Source organism: Trachypithecus francoisi, unplaced genomic scaffold (genome assembly GCF_009764315.1).
Source record: "Trachypithecus francoisi isolate TF-2019V2 unplaced genomic scaffold, Tfra_2.0 Lachesis_group2, whole genome shotgun sequence".
NCBI lineage: Eukaryota > Metazoa > Chordata > Mammalia > Primates > Cercopithecidae > Trachypithecus > Trachypithecus francoisi.
This window is the reverse complement of record NW_022681465.1, coordinates 153896904-153920449: the sequence shown is the minus strand read 5'-3', so window position 1 is coordinate 153920449 and position 23546 is coordinate 153896904. Positions and strand designations below refer to the sequence as shown.

The following is a 23546-nucleotide window of genomic DNA, read 5'->3' as shown; positions in this document are numbered from 1 at the left end:
TGTTAATATAGGAAAGAATGTAAACTCCATGAGGGCAAGAGTTTTGTTTTATTCAATATTGTGTCCCCAACACTTTCGGAAGTTCCTGGCACATGAAAAGTGCCGGCCACATTTGTTGAATGCATTTCCCTTTTTGCCTTTCCCATCCCTGAACTTAGGTACATTTCTGTCTCTCTGCTGAGAAATCAGCCTTGGACATTGGGACAGTAGTTAAATCTCTGTATGGGAGAAGATCCCAGCAGTTAATTTTGATAGAAAAGTTGCAAGGCAGATAGATCTTGTATGGATTCACCCTTGTTCCCCTCCTACCAACTACAGCTTATGGGCCATGTGCTTTAAGAGGTGGCTCTCAGCCCAGAAAAACATTCTGAGTTAGGCCTCAGGTTGGCTGTGGGAGATGGAGTTAAAAAGAAGTGGAGGGAGGAATGTTTCCTTGGTGCTCCACAGGGTTGGTTCTAGAATGATTTTCCTATATGTTTTATACTTTAGTAAAGTATAAAGTCAATAGTTGGTTACCCCTCTCCCCAAGCCTTTTGTTACAAGAAAAGTAGGTCAAGGGTGTAGACAAGGTTATGGACAGGAGATAGCTGGGTAGGCACAGAACCTACTGCTCTTTCCTGTCTGTAGGGAAAATCAATGGAAAAAAAGTCACTTTTAGAGCAACAGTCATGGGTTATTACTAGACCCTTTATCTTTTGTATCCGTTTTGTGTATACTCAGTCTCTGCATCCATGAGACTATGGAACGTGCTAGTCCCTGCTATTGCTAACTTTACATGATTGAGGCAATTTCTTGTTGCTTATTATGGGTAGCAATCAAGCCAAAAATCTCAGCATCTCGCTTTCTCTACAGGCTCCTTTTCAGGAGCTACCAGTCGCCCACACCTGTATTAAATGCATTCAGATAAGAGTTACAGAATTTTCTTTGCCCCCAGCCCCACTAATTCCATGGTAAGATGGGGTGCTACTAAGAGAACCCCTTTACTGCTGGTCTATTTCCAGTTCCCCTAAGAGTTGAATGGAGAAACACGTAGACTTAATAACATTGGTAGACTAGGAAGGGGAAGAAGTTAGGTCGGTTTTAGGAAAAACACCAAGATGTAGGGGGGCACGTTGGCCTTCAGTCAGTGGAAAGAGTGGTGTTATACATCCAATGGAAGTAATACATTGGCCAATTGGAAAGGAACCTAAGAAATACTGGCAGTATAGAATGGTGCTGTTATGGGCCAATGAGAAGGAAGATACTGTGTCTCATGGACCAATGGGGAGAACATTTCCTGCAAGACAGGATGAGGTGGCTCATATTTTCAGGATAGGAAATCAGTGGGGGTATTGGAGACACTAAAGAGCTTAAAACATCCACTCTCTAGGTACCTTGCCCCTCATCCTCTTACCCCGTAAATGTCTTTGGCATCCGAGGAGAGCAAGCTAAAGCCCTCTTATATGTAGGACTCCGTAAAGGAAGATTGAGACCAGGTATGGTGCCAGGGGGAAGGTGAAGGAACCGCCCACTTCCCTACCCCGGCCGAACCTGCAATTCCCCTCCCGACCGCAGGAGGCACTGCAGGCCCCGGGGAGATTGGGGCGGAGCGCTGCGAGGGGCCAGGAGCTGCCGCCCCGCTCCAGAGCGCGGGGGGCGCTGTGCGGGGCCCAGGCTGCGGCTCCGCTCCCGGCCACTGGGGGCGCTGCGCGGCGCCGGTGGTTGGTGGTGGCTGTTGGGGGGGGTGGGGGGGAACGGCGGCCGCGGGTGGTGCGGAGGGAGGCCTTGCGGGCGGATCGGGCGCTTGGCGGCGGAGGCGGCGGGCGGGAGCGCGGGTCAGGCCGGCCCCGGCGATGGCGGACGCGGCGGCCTCCCCGGTGGGCAAGCGACTGCTGCTTCTGTTCGCGGACACTGCGGCCTCAGCCTCGGCCTCAGTCCCCGCGGCGGCGGCGAGCGGAGATCCGGGGCCTGCGCTGCGCACTCGAGCCTGGCGGGCCGGCACGGTGCGGGCCATGAGCGGGGCGGTGCCCCAGGACCTAGCGGTGAGTGGCGGCCGAGTCGGGCACTCGAGGCCGGGGCTGCGGGGCCTGCGGGCGGCCTCCCCGGGGGCCTTTGTGAGGGGGCGGTGGGATGGGGGTGACCCATTTCCGTGCCCCCGCATCTCCTTAGCGCCCCCCGCCGGCACCTCGGCACCCCGAGCTCTTGCCGGCATGGCTTCCGCGTCGGGGTATGCGCCCCTGTTTCCCCCGGGGGGCGGCCAGGGCGCCCGGAGCTGCTGCTTGCAGCCGGCAGGCCCCGCCTCCTGGGCGACCCTTTCTCGGCGTTCCCCCCAACACGCCTTCGGAGCAGACTCTCGAATCTTGAGCTCCCGGGAGCCTCAGAGTTCGGCCAGTGTTGCCGCTGCCCTCTCGAAGACGCGGACCTGTGGTCCCCAGCCTCTCCCAGGAGACCTGCGCCCTGTTCCTTTTCTCCCAGAGCCCCAAGTGGGGCGGGAATGTGGGCAGTTATGGGAGGCACGGAGACTGCAGTTGGAGCTGGTCGGGGCTTTTTTATCTGGCAGTTACTTCCTCGTCTGAGCTGGGCTCAGCCTGGCTGTCTCCAGAAAGGCCAGCTCTCGGCACTGTCTCGAGCTCTCCTCTCCTTACGCTTCTGGGTGACAGGAGCTGCAATTGTGGCTGTTTTTGATAAGTTTGAGATCTTTCTTAGTAGCCGAACGGGGCTGCTGGGTAGTACTTTTTGCTCCCAGCTGAGCTACTCCCCCAACCCGGGAGAGGTTTTGTTTTGAAACTTTGTGTTTGGGCTTGGCCCCTTTTGAATGCCTTGGTGAGTTTCGTGATTAAAGTTGTTCAGTCATACAACTTAACTAGCATTCGGGATCTTGATGTGTTATTCTCGTTAATGTGGCGGTAAAATATAGTGTTTGAGTTTTGGCAAGCCACTTTATTTTCTCATTTTGACAGGGGCCCTAGCTTCTCTGGTGAGATAAGGCTGTGAAAAATGGTGTGTGTGCGTGTTGGGGCAGGGGGTGGTCTTTTGGAATGTAATAGATCAGCAAGCAGAAAGTAAATTTTCTTGATGAACTTGCTTCTGCAGATATAAACGGTAACGCAGTTTGTGAGATTTGAAAGTAATGTTGTAGGCTTCCGATGTTCATTTTTCTTCCTATTGATCAACGGTGTTAGACTGTCCTTTTTCACTAATATACAAGCTTTATGGATTTTTTTGTGGATGGCTTAGGCTTTGCTTCTGCTACTTGGGTTCATTTGCTTTGATCTTTCTTCATGCTGTATAAGAAACGCTGCTAGGACAGTTATGAGGCCTCAGTGGGGCAAATTTGCAAAGAGATATCAGAAATATAAGGGGATGGAATGAGGATTAAGACTGGGATTTGGATTCCTCTGCGCTTTCTTTAAAAGATGACTGGGATGGGAAAAGAAGTGTCCATTTCAGATTCATTCTGCTCCCTTGGAGGCAAAACATACTTTGACCTAAGGCCTACTTTGCCTTCGATATTCATTGGGATTTTTTTCTAGTTCTTGCAATGGTCGTCTCGTTTCCTCCATCAGATGAATTGCTAATGAGCTCTGCACCTGAAATGGCTCCCCATTCACTTTCTTGTTTGCTGTGCTCCCTAAGGGCAGAGGTTTTTGAAGCTCACTTCCTTTCTGGACACCCACTAAGCTAAATACTGAATAATTTTTACTACTGAGCCCACGGAACTGGGTTCTCAAACCAAGTAAAAAGTTGCAGTGATTCTTGGAAATTAAAGCAAAGAACATTTCAACTGTGTTGAGGTCTTGCATGGGGCTGTGTGAATACAGAAGCAAAGGCAGGTTTGTATTTTGAGAATACATTTATGCTCGTCTTACATGTATATCCAGGGACATAGATGATAAAACAGCCAGACCAAAACTCAGAGCCTTTAGATTTTTTCACCAGCTTGCAAAATTGTTCAAGAATTACTGTTTTGTTGAGGTTCTATCAATGACAATGACCAGTGTAGGATGAGAACGGGCCGTTTTGTTTTTCTTTCTCATTAAAAGAGATTTCCTTTGGACCGTGGACGTGTGGACCTTTCCAATTTGCACCACACACGGTAGTAAACACAACTGTCTTCCAATCAAAAGTGTTCTTCCCGTACTCAAGGGTGGAGTTTGCAAGCAGCTGGCCTGTGATTGGGCAGATTTTCATTCAGTTATGTTTAAGATGTTTTCAGGCATGCTTGGTTTTGAGTAATGCCTAGCAGGGCGCCCCCTTTTAAGGATGAGTAATTGAGGGTTGGATGAATGAGTTTCTGAAGTGATTGAAAACACACTTCTCAATTTTAGACTCCACGAATATACTCTTTCTAAATACTTTTTGATTCAGATATCCTATAAAATATAGTACTGATCCATTTAATGAAACCTTTTTTGGAAAACAGTAACAAAGCTAAGTGCTACCTTAAGATGAGATATGAAAAGAAGGAGTCAGGATCCTGTTGATTGAGAGTTTTGTTGGTAAGGGTCTCATAGGTGGACATCTTCACCAGCAAAAGCCATGCTGACAAATTATTCAGATATTTAGCCAAGGCATGAAAACAGCTTTTTCCCCCTTTCTCATGGAATAGTAGTTTTATTCGTGTTTTAAAATGGGCCTTTTATTTTTTTTAGAGTAGTTCATTGGGTTTTTATGCATTTATCTCTGGCTCTTCTTTCCTAATCTGGTGTCCTCTTTGTGTTCCTAAGTCATTATTGGCTCATGTAAGTTGCAGAGACCTTGGGACCGTCACATATGTGTGTATTGTAGATAAAACAGACCAAAAAATAGAAAAAAGAAACCCATGGATTTTCCTTTTTTTGTTATAAAAGCAAAGCTTGTAATTTGCAAAATGTCAAAGGTTTACACAGGAAAAACCAGCAATCTCTTTGCTCATTTTTTTTTTTTTTTTTTTTTTGAGACGGAGTCTCGCTCTGTCGCCCAGGCTGGAGTGCAGTGGCCAGATCTCAGCTCACCGCCTCCTGGGTTTACGCCATTCTCTCGCCTCAGCCTCCCGAGTAGCTGGGACTACAGGCGCCCGCCATCTCGCCCGGCTAATTTTGTATTTTTTTAGTAGAGACGGGGTTTCACCGTGTTAGCCAGGATGGTCTCGATCTCCTGACCTCGTGATCCGCCCGTCTCGGCCTCCCAAGTGCTGGGATTACAGGCTTGAGCCACCGTGCCCGGCCTGCTCATCTTTCTTAATACTAATACAAAAACATGAAAACATTCAACCGTATACAAAGAGTTTCCTTTTTTTAGCAAATGGTGTCATACTGCACAATATTTGCCATCCTGCCTTTTTTTTCTTTCATTTGACAGTATACCATGGGGATCAGTACTTACAGATTTTACTCATCATTTTTGGTAACTACCTTATATTCCATAGAATGGATGTACCATAATTTATTCAGTTATTCCTCCTGTTAATGGATATTCAGGTTATCTAAAGTTTTTTTTGCAGTATAGACAGTGCTGTCATTAATATACTTGCATACATATTTTTATATAAATCTAAAATCTAGGTTTTATTTTTGTAGTTTGGGAATCCAGAATTGAAATTGTTCTGTTAAGAAGTATATGTATTTTTTATTTTATTACATAATGCCAGGTTATTTTCCAGTAGGTGTATAGCATTTCCTACTCCCACCAACAGTACTCAAAGTGCTTGTTTCTCTTTACCCTTGCCATCACTGGTGTCATCAATCTTTTTCGTTTTTGCCAATCTGATGGGTGAAAAACAGTATCCATGATTTTCATGACTATTTGTCCTTTTTTCCATGTGTACTGGCTTTTTCATTTATTTGTTACTTATGGATATCTTTTACTCATTTGAGAAAAATAGGAGTTTTATCACTCTCTGCAAGTTCTGTGCATGCATATTAACTCCTTCACCTGCTCAATGGGTTGTATTTTGTTTCATTTGTCTCTTGACTTTTTTTTTTTTGTTTTGAGACAGAGTCTCGCTGTGTCACCCAGGCTAGAGTGCAGTGGCTCCATCTCAGCTCACTGCAACCTCTGCCTCCTAGGTTCAAGCGATTCTCCTGCCTCAGCCTCCCGAGTAGTTGGGACTACAGGCACATGCCACCACACCCAGCTAATTTTTTGTATTTTTAGTAGAGACGGGGTTTCACCATATTGGCCAAGATGGTCTCTATATCCTGACCTTGTGATCTGCCCACCTCGACCTCCCAAAGTGCTGGGTTTACAGGCGTGAGCCATCAGGCCCGGCTTCTTGACTTTTTTAATGGGTTGCTTTGCCATATAGAAAAATAAGAATTTTATGTTATCAGAATTATCGGGCCTCTTTTTGTTTCTTTGTTGTGTTTTTGAAACAGAGTCTTGCTCTGTCTCCCAGGCTAGAGTGCAGCGGCATGATTGCAGCTCACTCCTGGGCTTGAGCGATCCTCCCAGGGACTACAGGCACGCGCCACCAGGCCTGGCTAACTTTTGTATTTGTTGTAGAAATGGAGTTTCACCATGTTGCCCAGGCTGGTCTGAAACTCCTGGGCTCAAGCAGTTGCCTGCCTCAGCCTCCCAAAGTGCTGGGATTCCAAACATGAGCCACTGCGCCTGGCCTGACTTTTCTTAATAGTTTAGGATTACTTGATTGGGAAGGAATCCCTATCTTGAACCTGTATAAATATACTTTTAAAAACTTTTTTTTTTGAGACAGGGTCTTTCTGTTGCCCAAGCTGGAGTACAATGACACAATCACAACACACTGCAGCTTCGACCTCCCTGGGCTCAGGTGATACTCCCGCCTCAGCCTCCCAAGTAACTGGAACCACAGATGCACACTACCACGTCTGGCTAATGTTTATATTTTGTATAGAGATAGGTTTTGCCATGTTGCCCAGGCAGGTCTTGAACTCCTGGGTTCAAGCAATCTGCCTGACTCGGCCCCCTAAAGTGTTGGGATTACAGGCGTGAGCCACTATGCCCAGCCAACATTTTTGTTTATTTTTACCTTTAGATTTTTGGTCCATCTGGAATTTACTTTTTATTTTTATTTATTTATTTATTTTGAGACGGAGTCTTACTCTGTTGCCCAGGCTGGAGTACAGTGGCGCGATATTGGCTCACTGCAACCTCTGCCTCCTAGGTTCAACCAATTCTTCTGCCTCAACCTCCCAAGTAGCTGGGACTACAGGCATGCACGAGATCAGGTTTCGCCATGTTGGCCAGGCTTGTCTCAAAGTCCTGACCTCAGGTGATCCACCCACCTTGGCCTCCCAAAGTGCTGGGATTACAAGTGTGAGCCACCGTGTCTGGCCTGTAATTATTTATTTATTTATTTATTTAGAGACAGAATTTCATTCTTATCACCCAGGCTGGAGTGCAATGGTGTGATCTCGGCTCACTGCAACCTCTGCCTCCTGGGTTCAAGCAATTCTCCTGCCTCAGCCTCCCCAGGTAGCTGGGATTACAGGCGCCCACCACCATGTAATTTCACCATGTTGGCCAGGCTGGTCTCGAACTCCTGACCTCAGATGATCTGCCTGCCCCGGCCTTCCAAGTGCTGGGATTACAGGTCTGAGCCACTGTGCCCGGCAGGAATTTTTTTTTTTTTTTTGAGACGGAGTCTTGTTCTGTTGTCTAGGCTGGAGTGCAGTGGCACTATCTCAGCTCACTGCTGCAACCACTGCCTTCCAGATTCAACCGATTCTCGTGCCTCCAGTCCCAGTAGCTGGGATTACAGGCGTGCGCCACCACACCCAGCTAATATTTTTTATTTTTTAGTAGAGACAGGATTTCGCCATGTTGGCCAGGCTGGTGATCCACCCGCCTTGGCCTCCCAAACTGCTGGGATTACAGTCATGAGCCACTGCGCCCAGCTCTTTTTTTTTTTTATTTTAATGGTTTTATCTGTCACCCAGGCTGGAGTACAAAGGTGTAGTCATAGCTCACTGCAGTCTCATATTTGTGGGCTCAGTTTGTCCTCCTGCCTCAGCTTCCTGAGTAGCTGGGACTACAGGTACACAGCACCATTCTCAGCTTTTTGTTTTTTTTTTTGAGACACAGTCTTACTGTGTCACCCAGGCTGGTTTGCAGTGGTGTGGTCTTGGCTCACTGCAACCTCCACCTCCAGAGTTCAAGATATTCTCCTGCCTTAGTCTCCTGAGTAGTTGGGATTACAGGCGTGTGCCACCATGTCTGGCTAATTTTTGTATTTTTAGTAGAGACAGGGTTTCACCATGTTGGCCAGGCTGGTCTTGAACTCCTGACCTCAGCTGATCTGCCTATCTCAGCCTCCCAAAGTGCTGGGATTACAGGTGCGAGCCACCGTGCCCCCGTGCTTTTTTTTTTTTGGTAGAGATTGGGTCTCACAGTTTTGCCCAGGCTGGTTTCAAACTCCTAGCCTTAAGTGATCCACCCAGCTCGGCCTCCCAAAGTGCTAGGATTACAGGCATGAGCCAGTGCACTTGGCCTGGAATATTTTTGTAATCGGCAAGTGAGATGAGGGACCTAATTTTTTTTCTGCTGAGTGATCAATTGTGGTGACACTAATTTTTTTAAGTAAACCATTCTTTTTCTTTCTGTAGGTATAGTTAAATGATGCTGTAAATGTAGTATCACTTGGTTTTGAATGTGTATCATAGTTATCTCATGTATCCAGAAGTTACCAGAGAAGTGAAAGCATATATGCCCTATTTTTTTTAGTCCCTTAATCTTTCATCTCTATTTCAAGGAAAGACATTCTAAAATACTCCTTTCCTTTGATTAGAGATAATGTAATAATTGTAGCAATGTCTAGGCTAGTACTATGTTTCTTCTATCTGAGAGTCTTCCAGGAGGAGTGAAAGTGTATCTGCCTTCTGTTTTTACACCTCCCCACCCAACCTTTCCTCTGTCTCAGGGTGGGGTAGGTAACTGTAAAATACCTATTTTGTTTCTAAATAATGTAATAATTATAGTCAGGTCCAGGATAGTATTATATTTACTGTATTTCCAGTGTACAATTCACTACCTGTGGTCAAACGTAGAATTTCAGCCCTAGTTGAAATGGGAGTTTGTGGCTTTTAAAATGTTTGTGTCCTTTTATTACTTATAATTTCAAAAGTTAAAACTCTGAGTGATATCTTGATACTTATGCTCTGTTTATTAATGTAAATAGAATATGTTTTTGTGAATCTGTGTATGGTGTAGAGAACTTTAAATAAAAATGACATTGTACTTTTTGACATTGAGTATATACTGTTTAATTATGAGCCCCTCTAAGCACACTCATTGCCTTAACTCTCCTCTTACAGCATCAGGTCTGTTTTTGAAACACTGAGCCATGGTTGAGTTTTTCAGACTCTCAAGCACTTTGTATAGTTGATTTTTTTAAAAAAAGATTGTCTCTGTGTGTGTGTGTGTGTGTGTGTGAATCTTAATAGTTCTATTTCTTTTTTTTTTTTTTTTTTTTTTGAGACGGAGTCTCCCTCTTTCACCCAAGCTGGAGTGCAGTGGCACAATCTTGGCTCACTGCAACCTCTGCCCCCTGGGTTCAAGTGATTCTTCTGCCTCAGCCTCTCGAGTAGCTGGGATTACAGGCGAGTAGCTGGGAACCTGCCACCACACCCAGCTAATTTTTGTATTTTTAGTAGAGACAGGGTTTCACCATGTTGGCCAGGCTGGTCTTGAACTCCTGACCGCAAGTAATCTGCCTGCCTTGGCCTCCCAAAGTGCTTAGATTACAGGTGTGAGCCACTACGCCCAGCCATTAATTTCCCATTTGTTTCTAAGGGACTTGCTTCACTAACTCCCCACCTGCCAAGAGTTCATTCTCTTTTTTTTTTAATACACAGCTTCCTGGGTCTCTTCTCCAACTTGTTCTAGTTTATTTGTTTAGTTCCCCCTCCACCAGCAGACTCAAAATGGTGGGTAAGAAACATGTCATTTTCTGTTGTGATTTTCTTTGCAACAGCTGGGGTGGGTTCTATAGGCTTTGCTTCCACAAGGCCTGGGGGACGCAACACCTGTTGCTGCTTCTCAGTTTTCCACTGCCTTTGACAGGTTAGTGGTTTTTAAGCCCTTTCCACTGTACCATCCCTATTGCCTCTGGTGCAAAAGCATCATCTTTTGCTTTTGATCTCTAGGTGGGTAAAACCTGCCTGATTAGTAGTGACTCAGATAATGTGATCTCTTTGAGTTTTGCAAGGGCCGAAACTCCTTTTTTTTCCTTTTTTCATGACTTCAGAGGTAATCAGGCTCTAGGGGACTGATTCTCTCTAACCAAACTCTGGAGACTGAATTGTAAATCCATATGCAAGGTTATTAATTTACAGTGGGAGGTATACCTACCCAGAGATCTGCATAGAGCCCCTTCCTGCTCTGCTGTAGAGACCAAATTACTGGTAAGAAGGGTCTTCGATGTGCAAAGAATTGGACAAGGGAAATTGGGTGTTGCCAAAAGGCTGTTTAAAGCAAGCAGCCTTGATTTTGGTGATCCTCCACTTTTCTAGTATTTTCTGGCTTTGTTCCCTCTTTAACCTTTTCTTTTAATGCTGTCATCCATTGAAATCCTATACAGAGAAAAGAAAACATGCTTATCCTTCAGACTCATGCATCCTAGGAGCTACAAACCCTATAAAGCCTTTCTGATTCCCCAGCATGTTGTTTTTATTCTTTGTTCCTTTAGCACTTTGTGGATGCCACTTTTTGGAATATTTATTGTAGTTTTTCTTGTTATAGATATGTGTAGCAAGATGTATAGCTTGTGAAGAAGTTCAGGAAATGCCACCCCAAAATATGCTTTGGATCTCAAACTGAAGGCACTTGGGGAGCAGCAGATGGAGGGCTGTCTCTGAACTTACTTCATCTACCTAAAGACACATCCTCCAAAAGGAACTCTAGGCCGGGCGCTGTGGCTCACGCCCATAATCCCAACACTTTGGGAGGCTGAGGTGGGCAGATCACTTGAGGCCAGGAGTTCGAGACCAATCTGGCCGACATGACAAAACCCCATCTGCTAAAAATTACAAAAATTAGCCAGGCGTGGTGGCGCACGTAATCCCTGCTACTCGGAGGCACAAGAATGGCTTGAACCTGGGAGGCAGAGGTTGCAGTGAGCCAAGATTGCACCACTGCACTCCAGCCTGAAAGAAACAAACAAACAAAAAAAGGAACGCTATTGTCATGAATCCCTTCCCTGCTAACCTTATCAACCAGGGCAGATTAATTCCTATCACAGGAGATGAGACTGGAGGTCTATACCACATGCAGACAGGCAACTTTAGCTGTCACCTGTTCTTCTGAGGGCCCATTGATTTTTTTCCCAAAAAAATCCAGGTTAAGCCAGGTTCAGTGGTGTGGACCTATAGAGAAGATCACTTGAGCCCAGGAGTTTTTTGTATACACACACACACACACAATATCTTAAATAAATGAATAATGTGTGTGGCTTACTCTCCCCTAAGTTGCCTATGAGAAATATAGAAATGTAATTTCTATAATTTTATATTATTATATAATTATTTCTTTAATTTTATGATTATAATTATATAAAAACTATTTCTATAATTTCTTTAGAAATACAAGGAAGCTTCTCAGTCTCACTGGGTTCTGGGTGTTTACTTTTCCTTCTTGTGATGCCCCCTACATGTAACAAATTTGTATTATTTTTCTCTCCTTAAACTGCTGACTGTTAATCACCTAACCCTCAGAAGGTAGAGGGAAAGTCTTCCATCCTCCACACTTGCTTATCTATTCTACTAGATTGTAAATTCATGGAGGTCAGGAAACATGGATTTTTCTCTTTTTTCTCTTCTTTTCTCTGACCACTCTGTCTAAAAAAAGTAGAACATTTTGAAGCCCCTATTAGGCTGATGTTCACTTCCGATTTATTACGGAATTTCTACTCTGTGGGCCTGTTATCTTTATAATCTTTCAATTTTTTTCTTTTACATGTTTTTATTGATATGGACTCACTACTAATTTTTTCATCTTGATATTGGAGTCACATTTGGGACTCCAATCCGAGGTACACTGGCCCTTGGTTTTGTGATTTGCATCCGGGTTGTTTTCTTAGATTTGAAGCATTTGGTGTTTTCTTTTTCTGATTCTAAAGTAATGCATGCCTATTATACAAAATGTAGAAATTATTATTTTTTTTTTTGAAACGGAGTCTTGCTGTGTCTCCCAGGCTAGAGTGCAATGGTGTGATCTCAGCTCACCGCAACCTCCGCCTCCTGGGTTCAAGTGATTCTCCTGCCTCAGCCTCCTGAGTAGCTGGGATTACAGGCTCCTGCCACCACACCCGGATAATTTTTTGTATTTTTAGTAGAGATGAGGTTTCACCGTGTTAGCCAGGATGGTCTCAATCTCCTGACCTCGTGATCCGTCTGCTTTGGCCTCCCAAAGTGCTGGGATTACAGGCATGAGCCATCGCGCCTGGCCTCATACTGCATTTTTAATTTTGAATTTTGCTTTTTCATTTAATGTGGCAGTTATTTTCTTTATTTTTCTTTTTGTTTTTTCCTCTTTTTTTTTTTTTTTTTTTGAGATGGAGTCTCACTCACTCTGTCGCCCAGGCTGGAGTGCAGTGGCACGATCTGTGCTCACTGCAACCTCCATCTCCCGATTTCAAGACATTCTCCTCCCTCAGCCTCCCAAGTAGCTGGGATTACAGGTGCCGTGCCACCATGCCCAGCTAATTTTTGTATTTTTAGTAGAGATGGTGTTTCGTCACGTTGACCAGGTTGTTCTCGAACTCCTGACCATAAATAATCTACCTGCCTCAGCCTCCCAGAGTGCTGGGATTACAGGTGTAAGTCACCACACTCAGCCTGTTATTTTCCTTTTTTACTAAAAATTATTCATTTTATGGGTGATTTTAATTTTCTTGGTGCTTTTCTGTATTTTCCACTGGTAATTCATGTATTACTTTTATAACCCAAAAGAAAATAATAAATGCTGTGCAAGGAATTTGAACGTAATCTTACGAACGTAATTTTTTTTGGCTGAGTAATTTAACTCTTCCCCTTTCATTGGATATTAAAATTGTTTCAGATTTTAGGCTTCATCTATAATGCCATGGTGAGCATTTTTGTGAATAAAACCTTTTCAGTGTTTAGGGTTATTTACTAGGATTATGGTCCGAAGTGGTATGATAGACACTGAGTATGTACATGTTTAAGATTCTGGATAGTCCCAGCTACTCGGGAGGCTGAGGCAGGAGAATGGCCTAAACCCAGGAGGCGGAGCTTGCAGTGAGCTGAGATCCGGCCACTGCACTCCAGCCTGGGCGACAGAGCCAGACTCCGTCTCAAAAAAAAAAAAAAAAAAGATTCTGGATATATAGCAATTAAAAAAGAAAAAAAAAAGTCATGCCAGTTTTTACTCTGACCTGAGTTTGCTTATGGAATAAGCATTTATCTGGAGCCCATATTCTGCTACGCATTTAAAGTCTTTATTTCTTGTAATCCTACAGGCAATCCTTTGAGGTCTTTATTGTCCCTATTTATAGGCAAAGGAAGTGAGGCTCAAAGAGGCTAAAGTGACTTGCTCCAGGCTACACAGTTAAGAAATGGGAGAGGTGGGATGCAAATCCATATCTGTCATTCCACAACCCCTGAAAGCACTATATGTGCTGGAGTTTTTATTCAGGTTATTTCCATTGTTTCCATGTACTTCACATTTAATTTATTCAGGATGTCAGAAAGTAGAAAAATTTGGAGATACTTGGTAGAAAGCTATCTCTTGAGAGTCAAAGAAACTGTAAAGAGAAAATTATTTTTTATTTGAAAACAGAGGTATTCAACTCATGCATCTACTCCCACCTTGACAAGATGTCCCACAGTTGTGTAACATTATTTTTAACAGAGTTCACATTTTGTCTGGAGTATAGGTAGGAAAACTGGAAAATTTAGGAGCCTTGGAAAGTTATCTTTGATTTCCTTTACCATCTCACAATCAACGCCATATCCTGTTATTTTTATCTCTAATTTCTCAAATATACTTTACATTTGTCCAGTATTCTTTTTCTTTTTTTTTTTTTTTTTTCTTTTTTTGAGACAAAATCTTGCTTTTGTCCCCCAGGCTGGAGTACGATGGGGCAATCTCCACTCACTGCAACCTCCCGGATTCAAGCGATTCTCCTGCCTCAGCCTTTTGAGTAGTTGGGATTACAGGTGCCTGCCATCACGCCCGGCTAATTGTTGTATTTTTGGTAGAGATGGAGTTTCACCCTGTTGGCCAGGCTGGTCTCGAACTCCTGACCTCAGGTGATCCACCCACCTCGGCCTCCCAAAGTGCTAGAATTAGAGTCATGAGCCACCACGCACGGCCCATACAGTATTCTTACTGGGTTAGGTCTTTTAACTGGGTTATTATTGCTTTGTAATTGGTCTCCCTGCTTCCGGTTTCTTCCATCCATATCTTCCAACCTGACCCCAAAGGCAATTCTTTCCTCTTTTTTTTAAAAAAATAAGTTAATTATAAATACATTCTTTTAGGCCAGGCACAGTGGCTTACACCTGTAATCCTAGCACTTTGGGAGGCCAAGGCAGCCAGATCACTTGAGGTCAAGAGTTCAAGACCAGCCTGGCCAAACATGGTGAAACCCCGTCTCTACAAAAAATACAAAAATTAGCCGGGCGTGGTGGTGCTTTGCCTATAATCCCAGCTACTCGAGAGAGTCTGAGGCACAGAATGCCTTGAACCCGGGAGGCGGAGACTGCAGTGAGCCTAGTGATATTGTCTCAAACAAATAAATAAATAAATAAGTAAATTCTTTTTAAAAAAAGGAAACATCTACTGATGAGGCTAAAATACTGTTCACTGTCTCATCCCAGCCCTCCCACTCACAATCCCCTCCCCTCAGATAATCTGCAACTTGCTTTTTCCCTCACATAATGTATCTCAGTGATCTTTCCACGTTAGTCTATTAGATAGATCTCATTTTTAAAAACTCCTATTATTTATTCCATAGTATAAGTTGTATTTTAGTTATTCACCTAATTATAAAATGCTTTATAATTTCCATTTTGATTTCCTTTTTAAACTAAGTTTTGAGAACTTCCCCCCATTGTCTTTCTTTTTTCTTTCTTCTTTCTTTTTTTTTTTTTTTTTTGAGACAGGGTCTCACTGTTGTCCAGGCTGGCGTGCAGTGGCGTGATCATAGTTCACTGTAGCCCTGACTTCATGGGCTCAAGCAGTCCTCCTACCTCAGCCTTCCAAGTGGCTGAGACTTATAGGTGCACACCACTATGCCCAGCTAATTTTTTATTTTTGTAGAGACAAGGTCTCATCTATGTTACCCAGGGTGGTCTCGAACTCCTAGGCTCAAGTGATCCTCCCACCTCAGCCTCCCAGAGTGTTGGGGATTACAGGCATCAGCCACCATTCCTGGACCCCATTATCTTTCTATAGTTTACTAGGTCTCCCCACCACCTTTAAAACTGTCAGTGCTCCTTCAAGGCCTGTAGAGGCAACATAAGCTCAGATAGGTCTAGGGAGGAACCAGACTTGTGAGAAACAGCTGGGTGACAGACCAAAAGGTGTAATGGGCATTGGCAGCTGCTGGAGAGTGCACATGCTGCCTAAAGATATTCAAATGCACAAGGCCGGGTGCAGTGGCTCAAGCCCGTAATCCCAGCACTTTGGGAGGCGGAGACGGGCGGATCACGAGATCAGGAGATTGAGACCATCCTGGCTAACACGGTGAAACCCCGTCTCTACTAAAAAAAATACAAAAAACTAGCCAGGCAAGGTAGTGGGCACCTGTAGTCCCACCTTCTCGGGAGGCTGAGGCAGGAGAATGGTGTGAACCTGGGAGGTGGAGCCTGCAGTGAGCTGAGATCCGGCCACTGCACTCCAGCCTGGGTGACAGAGCAAGACTCCATCTCAAAAAAAAAAAAAAAAGGATATTCAAATGCACAATATAAACAAATGAAAGACTACTCCTGGCCTAACAGCATCTTTGTCAACAGGTTTCAATTTTTCAACCGTTAATGTGCCAGAGCACTTTACAGCTTACTTACTAACCTCCTCCTCTTACTGCTCCCAGAACACTTGATCTGCTTTTATTTTTCTCTGTCTTTGCACCTGCTGGAAAGTCTTTCCTTCTTTTTTCTGCCAGAAGGATGCAGCTTGTCCTTTAAGACCCAGTTTGTATACTACTACCTCTTCTGTGAAACTGTTCTGGTTTCCCAAGGCAGATGTCTTGTCTAATCTAACATAGCCTATTCAAATCTTTATTATTATCCTGATTACTTCGCACTGAAATAATTTCTGTACCTCTCTGTTGGGCTCATCTAGGGTGTGAGTCCCTACTGTCAAGTTGCTGCCTTATTTACCTTGATATTCTTGGTCCTGGCAAGTGCTTCACTTATAAGAGGCATTCTATTTGTGTTAAGAGAGTGAATAAATGAATAATGTTATTAATTATAGTAAAAATGGCCTTGAGAACAGCCAGAATCCAAACTGATGATTACATGACAAATATGAAGCCCCATATCACTTAGATTACTACCATCTGATTTTGTCAAACTTAGGATAATATATTTTATTTTTAAAGAACTTATTTAAGTGTCACTAAAATGAATATAAATCACATGTAGACCACAAAGAGAAATGAAAGCAAGAGTTTTAACACTAACTTTTCTTAACCAATAAAATACTTTGCATGTAATCCTTGGGTTCTAACCGAAGCATGTGTTGTACCATTTGCTACTTTTACTCTAATAGTAGAAATTTAATCTGACTTTTAAAAAAATTTCTTAGCTGATCATGGTTTGTATTAATCAGGCTTTTAAAAAATTATCTTGGCCAGGCGCGGTGGCTCAAGCCTGTAATCCCAGCACTTTGGGAGGCCGAGACGGGCGGGTCATGAGGTCAGGAGATCGAAACCACCCCGGCTAACACGGTGAAACCCCGTCTCTACTAAAAAATATGAAAAATTAGCCGGGTGAGGTGGCGGGCGCCTGTAGTCTCAGCTACTCGGGAGGCTGAGGCAGGAGAATGGCGTGAACCCGGGAGGCGGAGCTTGCAGTGAGCCGAGATCGCGCCACTGCACTCCAGCCTGGGCCACAGAGCGAGACTCTGTCTCAAAAAAAAAAAAAAAAAATTAGCGGGGCGTGGTGGCTCACCCCTGTAATCTCAGCACTTTGGGAGGCCAAGACAGGTAGATCATGAGGTCGGGAGTTCAGGACCATCCTGGCCAAGATGGTGAAACCCCCATCCCTACTAAAAATACAAAAATTAGCTGGGTGTGGTGGCGGGCACCTGTAATCCCAGCTACTCAGGAGGCTGAGGCAGGAGAATCGCTTGAACCCGGGAGGCAGAGGTTGCAGTGAGCCGAGATCGCGCCACTGCACTCCAGCCTAGGCAACAGAGTGAGAGTCTGTCTCAAAAAGAAAAAAAAAAAAAAAAACCTCAAACTGTTTTAGTCCTCCCCTACTAAGATTATCAGCCTCCCTTGGTCATCTCTGACTCAATCCAATCACTACACTTATTTTTGCTAGTTTATATCCCTTCTTTGTGTCCTGTGGCCTGGCCACTACCATTAAGAGTATGTGTTCTGTGTACTTAGATTTAAAATGGTTCTTCTTCTTTTTCTTCTTTTTTTTTTTTTTTTGGAGACAGGGTCTCACTCTGTTGCCCAGGCTGGAGTACAGGCTCATGATCGTAGCTCACTCCCGCCTTGAACTCCTGGGCCCAAGCTGTCCTCCCATCTCAGCCTCCTGAGTAGTGTGGACTACAGGTGTACCCCGCCATGCCTGGTTAATTTTTTCTTTTTTTTTTTTTTTTTTTTTTTTTTTGTAGAGACAGGATCTTGCTATGTTGCCAGGGCTGGTTTTGAACTCTTGAACTGCTGGGCTCAAGTGATCCTCCTGCCTCAACCTCCCACAGTGCTGGGATTACAGGTGTGGGCCACTGCGTCCCACATAAAATGGTTCTTTACCTTGTATGTTCTAACTCTTTCATTTTTGTAGCTAGGAAGCTAAGTACAGTCCTGGGCCAGAAATAAGCTTCACTCTTGGGGGAATATGTTTACATATATCCATAGTCCATATTTATATGTATCTACATTCCATATTGCTCTCAAAACAAATTCATATTATCAGATTGGAGCTGTCGTTTGATCCCGGAATGTGTAGTACAGGGTTTTTTCAGATTTAACACTTTATTCCATATCCTTTCCCCAAGTAAGGTTAGAGATAATTGCCCTTAACTTAGGTAAAATGTAACCCCCAAATATTTTAGCTTTTTCCTAATGTTTTTTGGTATGTGATGGTAGTATTGGATTCTTGAATATTAACTTTTAAAATATTCAAGTTCTTATCTACAAAGAATAAAAATCATTACAGCTTTAGCCCAGTGGCTTATTTTAGTGTTGTTCTTGTTTTTGTGTGTTGGTATAACATAGAATGTTATGATTGCTATGTTGAATTTTTTTTTTTTTTTGAGACGGAGTCTCGCTCCGTCGCCCAGGCTGGAGTGCAGTGGCCGGATCTCGGCTCACTGCAAGCTCCGCCTGCCGGGTTCAGGCCATTCTCCTGCCTCAGCCTCCCGAGTAACCAGGACTACAGGCGCCTGCCACCTCGCCCAGCTAGTTTTTTTGTATTTTTTTAGTAGAGACGGGGTTTCACCATGTTAGCCAGGATGGTCTCAATCTCCTGACCTCGTGATCCACCCGTCTCGGCCTCCCAAAGTGCTGGGATTACAGGCTTGAGCCACCACACCCGGCCCCTATGTTGATTTTTAAAGTGGTTGGCAGATTAGAACTATTCATCATGGCACCTAGCCATTGGTTACCATGGAGCCTCAACCTCTGGTTTTCTGAGGACACCTGGTAGAGTACTGTGTCACTCAGGGTCAGATGCGATCTGGGCATTGAACATTCCAGGCTGCTTTTTATGGTTTGCAAGGTCTTGTCTGTCCTCCAGCCATTGTGTCCTCCTGAGATCAGTTCATCTTTGTGATGGCAGCACTTCTTTTCTCTGGTTCAAAATCGAAGTCATTTTTTAATTCTCCTCTACTTCTACGTTCAGCCAGTCATCAACTTTGTGATAGGGCTCTTGGATTCTCATAAGCAGAAGTCACTTCCTTTCTCATTTTACTACGCCCAACTCTGTGTCATATAAGAACACTCCCTACTACTCCCCCACTGTATACACACACACAAAACCTTTTAATGATATTTGCATGCACATACCCACACCTCCCATTGACAGCTGGATGAAGCCCCAGTCTTTTATCCAAGTGTTCAAGGTCTTCCACATCTACTCCTAGCCTTTTTAGCCTTATTTGCTACTGCTTCCTCCCTACAGTGTGTTAAATAGTTCCTGGCCATCCCAGAACTTAACTGGGGCTTTTGTTGTCCTCAGCCTCTATCAGTTCCTCTGCACCTCTGAAGTGATCTTATGCCTCTGAATACCCGCCCTACTTTATTTTACCCTGTTTCTATTTATCCTGTGACATACTGTTGCCCAAATAGTGCTTTATAATCAACCAAAGTGCTTTAGAATCTGTTCCTTTATTTAATTTTCACAACCAGTCCATGAGGTAAGAAAGATGTGTCATATCACAAAAGAGAAAACTAAGATTTGAGGAGGGAAAAGTAAGTTATCTAGCTTTCGCAAGAGAGTGGAACTGAGACACTAATCCAGGCCTCCTGGAACATGAGCTCCAAGCTTTGTACATTATGCTGCCTTTCTTGGTGCCGGAGTCTGCACTTAAATGTAAGTTTGAATACATCTCTCTCTTTCCAGGTGCCTGTAAGTTACCTGAAGGCAGGGACTATGTCTTATTCCCCTATAACATGTATGTGTGAATGAGCCTATTTATATATTAAATATACTGCAGTTCAGTGTTCTGTCCTTTTTCTTTGTAAAAATCATTCTTCTCCTCTCTGAGCCTTGCATCTCCATCTTTTTATTAAGTAGAAATGAAGCTTACTTTGCTCATTGCTAATTTCTTTGTTGGAGTATTATAGATAAAGAACTAGAACTTTATAATGAATTTAACTTTTGGAGTAACTTTTCAGCAATGCACTTCAGTTCACAAGGATTTGTTATCTGTGAAGAGATTAAACCAGTAGCCAGGCTACTGAGCTGTGGTTCCATACTTTCCAAGTGTAAATTTCCTGAATTTTCATATCATTATAATTTTATGTTGGTTACTTGAGAACATGTATACAAACAAAAAAAAGCTATTGTGAATTCAGTAATATTTTTCTTCAAATTTTTTTCACTGTGGTAAAATACACATAAAATTTTATTAACAATTTTTAATTTGAATTTTATTAATTACATCATCTACATGCATTTGAAAAATGATAGTACATACATCTGCAAGACCTCTGACATTCATTCTAGGAAATGCTTGGTGCCCCTAGTACTTACAGATCCTCCTGGTAACTCCGCAGTTGCCAATTGGGAGTCACGTCTATGGAGATTCTAATATTGTCCTACATCACTTAGTGTTGCCTTAAGAAGTTTCATGTGAGTTTTTTTGTTTGTTTGTTTGTTTGTTTTGAGACAGAATTTCGCTCTTGTTGCCTAGGCTGGAGTGCAATGGCACGATCTCGGCTCACCGCAACCTCCGCCTCCTGGGTTCAAGTGATTCATCTGCCTCAGCCTCCTGAGTAGCTGGGATTATAGGCATGCGCCACCACGCCCAGCTAATTTTGTATTTTTAGTGGAGGTGGGGTTTCTCCATGTTAGTCAGGCTAGTCTCGAACTCCTGACCTCAGGTTTGATCTGCCCACCTCAGCCTCCCAAAGTGTTGGGCTTACAGGTGTGAGCCACTGCGCCCGGCCTCACGTGAGAAATTTTATAGAGCCAAGTAGTTGGAGAAGCTTTGCTTCTCTGAGTAACTGCTGTGTGTTTTCCTTGTAGACAACAAGAACTATGCAGCTGACTTTGTCTCCATTTTTATATTGGCCTTTGGGAAACTTAAAGCCAAATATGTCACACAGGCTGTGCCCAGTGGCTCACGCCTGTAATCCCAGCACTTCAGGAGACCAAGGTGGGTGGATCAGTTGAAGCCAGGAGTTCGAGACCAGCCTGGCCAACATGGCAAAATCCCATCTCTACAAAAAATGCAAAAATTAGCTGGGCGTGGTGGTGCACACCTATAGTCCCAACTACTCAGGAGGCTGTGGCAGAAGAATCGCTTGAACCCAGAAGGCAGAGGTTGCAGTGATCCAAGATCGTGCCAGCCTGGGTGACACAGCAAGACTCTGTCTCAAAAAACAGAAAGTCATAGAATCACAGCAGCTATATAGATCCTTATTTCCTGCTAAGTTTTCCTTTTTTTTTAACTTTGATAGTGACTTCCTGTTGTAGTTTGCTTGACTCTGATTTTAATTTATATTTTATGGTTTTGTTACACGTGTTTCCCAAAAGCCAACAAAAATCCTTAGTTGATGGAGTGGGATATAAATAAATAAATACTCTAGCCCTTTTGTGACCAGCTATATATTAGGCACTGGACATATCTATTATAAATAGTGATAATTTATATATATATGTAGCTTTTTTTTGAGATAGAGTCCCGCTCTATTGCTCAGGCTGGAATGCAGTGGCATAATCTCGGCTCACTGCAACCTCCACCTCTCGTGTTCAAGCAGTTCTCTGCCTCCGCCTCCTGAGTAGCTGGGATTACAGGTGCCCGCCATCACGCCCAGCTAATTTTTGTATTTTTCGTAGAAATAGCGTTTCACCATCTTGTTCAGGCTGGTCTTGAACTCCTGACTTTGTTTTTTTTTTGTTTTTGTTTTTTGTTTTTTGTTTTGTTTTTTTTTTTTGAGACGGAGTCTTGCTCTGCCGCCCAGGCTGGAGTGCAGTGGCCGGCTCTCAGCTCACTGCAAGCTCCGCCTCCCGGGTTCACGCCATTCTCCTGTCTCAGCCTCCAGAGTAGCTGGGACTACAGGCGCCCGCCTCGTCGCCCGGCTAGTTTTTTGTATTTTTTTGGTAGAGACGGGGTTTCGCCGTATTAGCCAGGATGGTCTCGATCTCCTGACCTCGTGATCCGCCCGTCTCGGCCTCCCAAAGTGCTGGGATTACAGGCTTGAGCCACCGCGCCCGGCCGAACTCCTGACTTTGTGATCCACCTGCCTCAGCCTCCCAAAGTTCTGGGATTACAGGCATGAGCCACCGTGCCTGGCCACATATATAGCTTTTGATGCTGTGTTGACTCATCTTCAGAAGTCAGAATTTATATAGAAAGTCAAAGCTGGGGCCAGCCAGGGTAGCTCATACCTGTAATCCCAGCACTTTGTGAGGCTGAGGCGGGAAGATTGCTTGGCTCCAGGAATTCAAGACCAGCCTGGGCAACATAATGAGACCCTGTCTCTGCAAATAATCAAAAATTAGCTGGACATGGTAGTGTGCGCCTATAGTCTCAGCTACCCAGGAGGCTGAGGGAGAACTGCTTGAGCCTAGGAAGTCAAGGCTGTAGTGAGCTGTGATTGCGCCACACAGCAGTCAGTTTGGGCAACAAAGTAAGACTCTGTCTCAAAAAAAAAAAAAAAAGTCAAATCTAAGCATAGTATTTATTAGAAAAATGTAGCTTCATTTAATGTAATCTGCTTTCAGAACTGTATAAATACAGCGTCTACTTAAGTATATCTCAACAAGTGGAGTATCTGTTCAGGGAGGAAGAAAGCATTGTAACTACAGCAAGTCTCTGCTAGCCGATGTGAGATTACTGCTGACAGTTGCACTTAAGAATCCACATGCAGCTTTGTGTGGTGGCTCATACCTATAATCCCAGCACTTTGGGATGCCAAGGTAGGAGGATCATTTGAGCCCAGGAGTTCAAGACTGGCCTGGATAACATAACAAGACTCTATCTCTACTGAAATAATTAATTTTAATTTAATTTCAAATTTTAAAAAAGGCTGGGCACAGTGACTCACGCCTGTAATCCCAGACTTTGTGAGGCCGAGGTGGGCAGATCCCTTGTTCAGAAGTTCAAGACCAGCCTGGGCAACATGGTGAAACTCTGTCTCTACAAAAAATAAGCTGGGCATGATGGCATATGCTAGTAGTTCCAGCTACTTGGGGGACTGAGGCAGGAGGATCATTTGAGCCCAGGATGCAGAGGTTGCAGTGAGCTGAGATCACGCCATTTCACTGCAGCTTGGGCGACAGAGTGAGGCCCTGTCTCGATCAGTCAATCAATAGAATCCACACACAGGAATGGGAGAACGATGTTTTTCAGCATTTTATCTTTTTGAATTTTTCCCATATACATACATCACCTATTGAAAAAATAATTAAAAGTTCACAGTCAATTGCAATAGAAGTATTAAAAATTTCTTCCCATTGGATTATGAGCTTTTTGAGACCAAGAAGTATGCCAGATTCCTTTCTGTACTCCTGAACCTAGTATAGTATGCCCTCAGCTAGTTTGTGTAGACATGAATTAGAAACTAAGAGTTGCAAATTTCAGTAGGGACATGACTAAAAATTACTGAATGATTGTGAATAGTTCATACCTCCTTAACTCTGTTCCTCCTTTTCAGAGTGGGGCTGAGACCAGCTTCCTGGCTCTGAAGATCAGTTTTTATTGACATCCATTAAAAGATCTTAAACACAAGTTAGAATTATTCC

The 23546-nt window shown here is 43.8% G+C and overlaps 1 protein-coding gene across 1 annotated transcript in view; it reads left to right on the top strand.

The window, feature by feature from the left end:
- The first annotated feature begins 1647 nt into the window (after positions 1 to 1647).
- The window catches only part of KDM3B (lysine demethylase 3B), an 85829-nt gene continuing 63930 nt past the window's right edge, over positions 1648 to 23546 (top strand). The window contains exon 1 of the mRNA XM_033181090.1: positions 1648 to 2021. Within this exon, the coding sequence (XP_033036981.1) occupies positions 1833 to 2021 (189 nt within the window). The 5' untranslated portion in view covers positions 1648 to 1832. The remainder of the gene's footprint in view (positions 2022 to 23546) is intronic.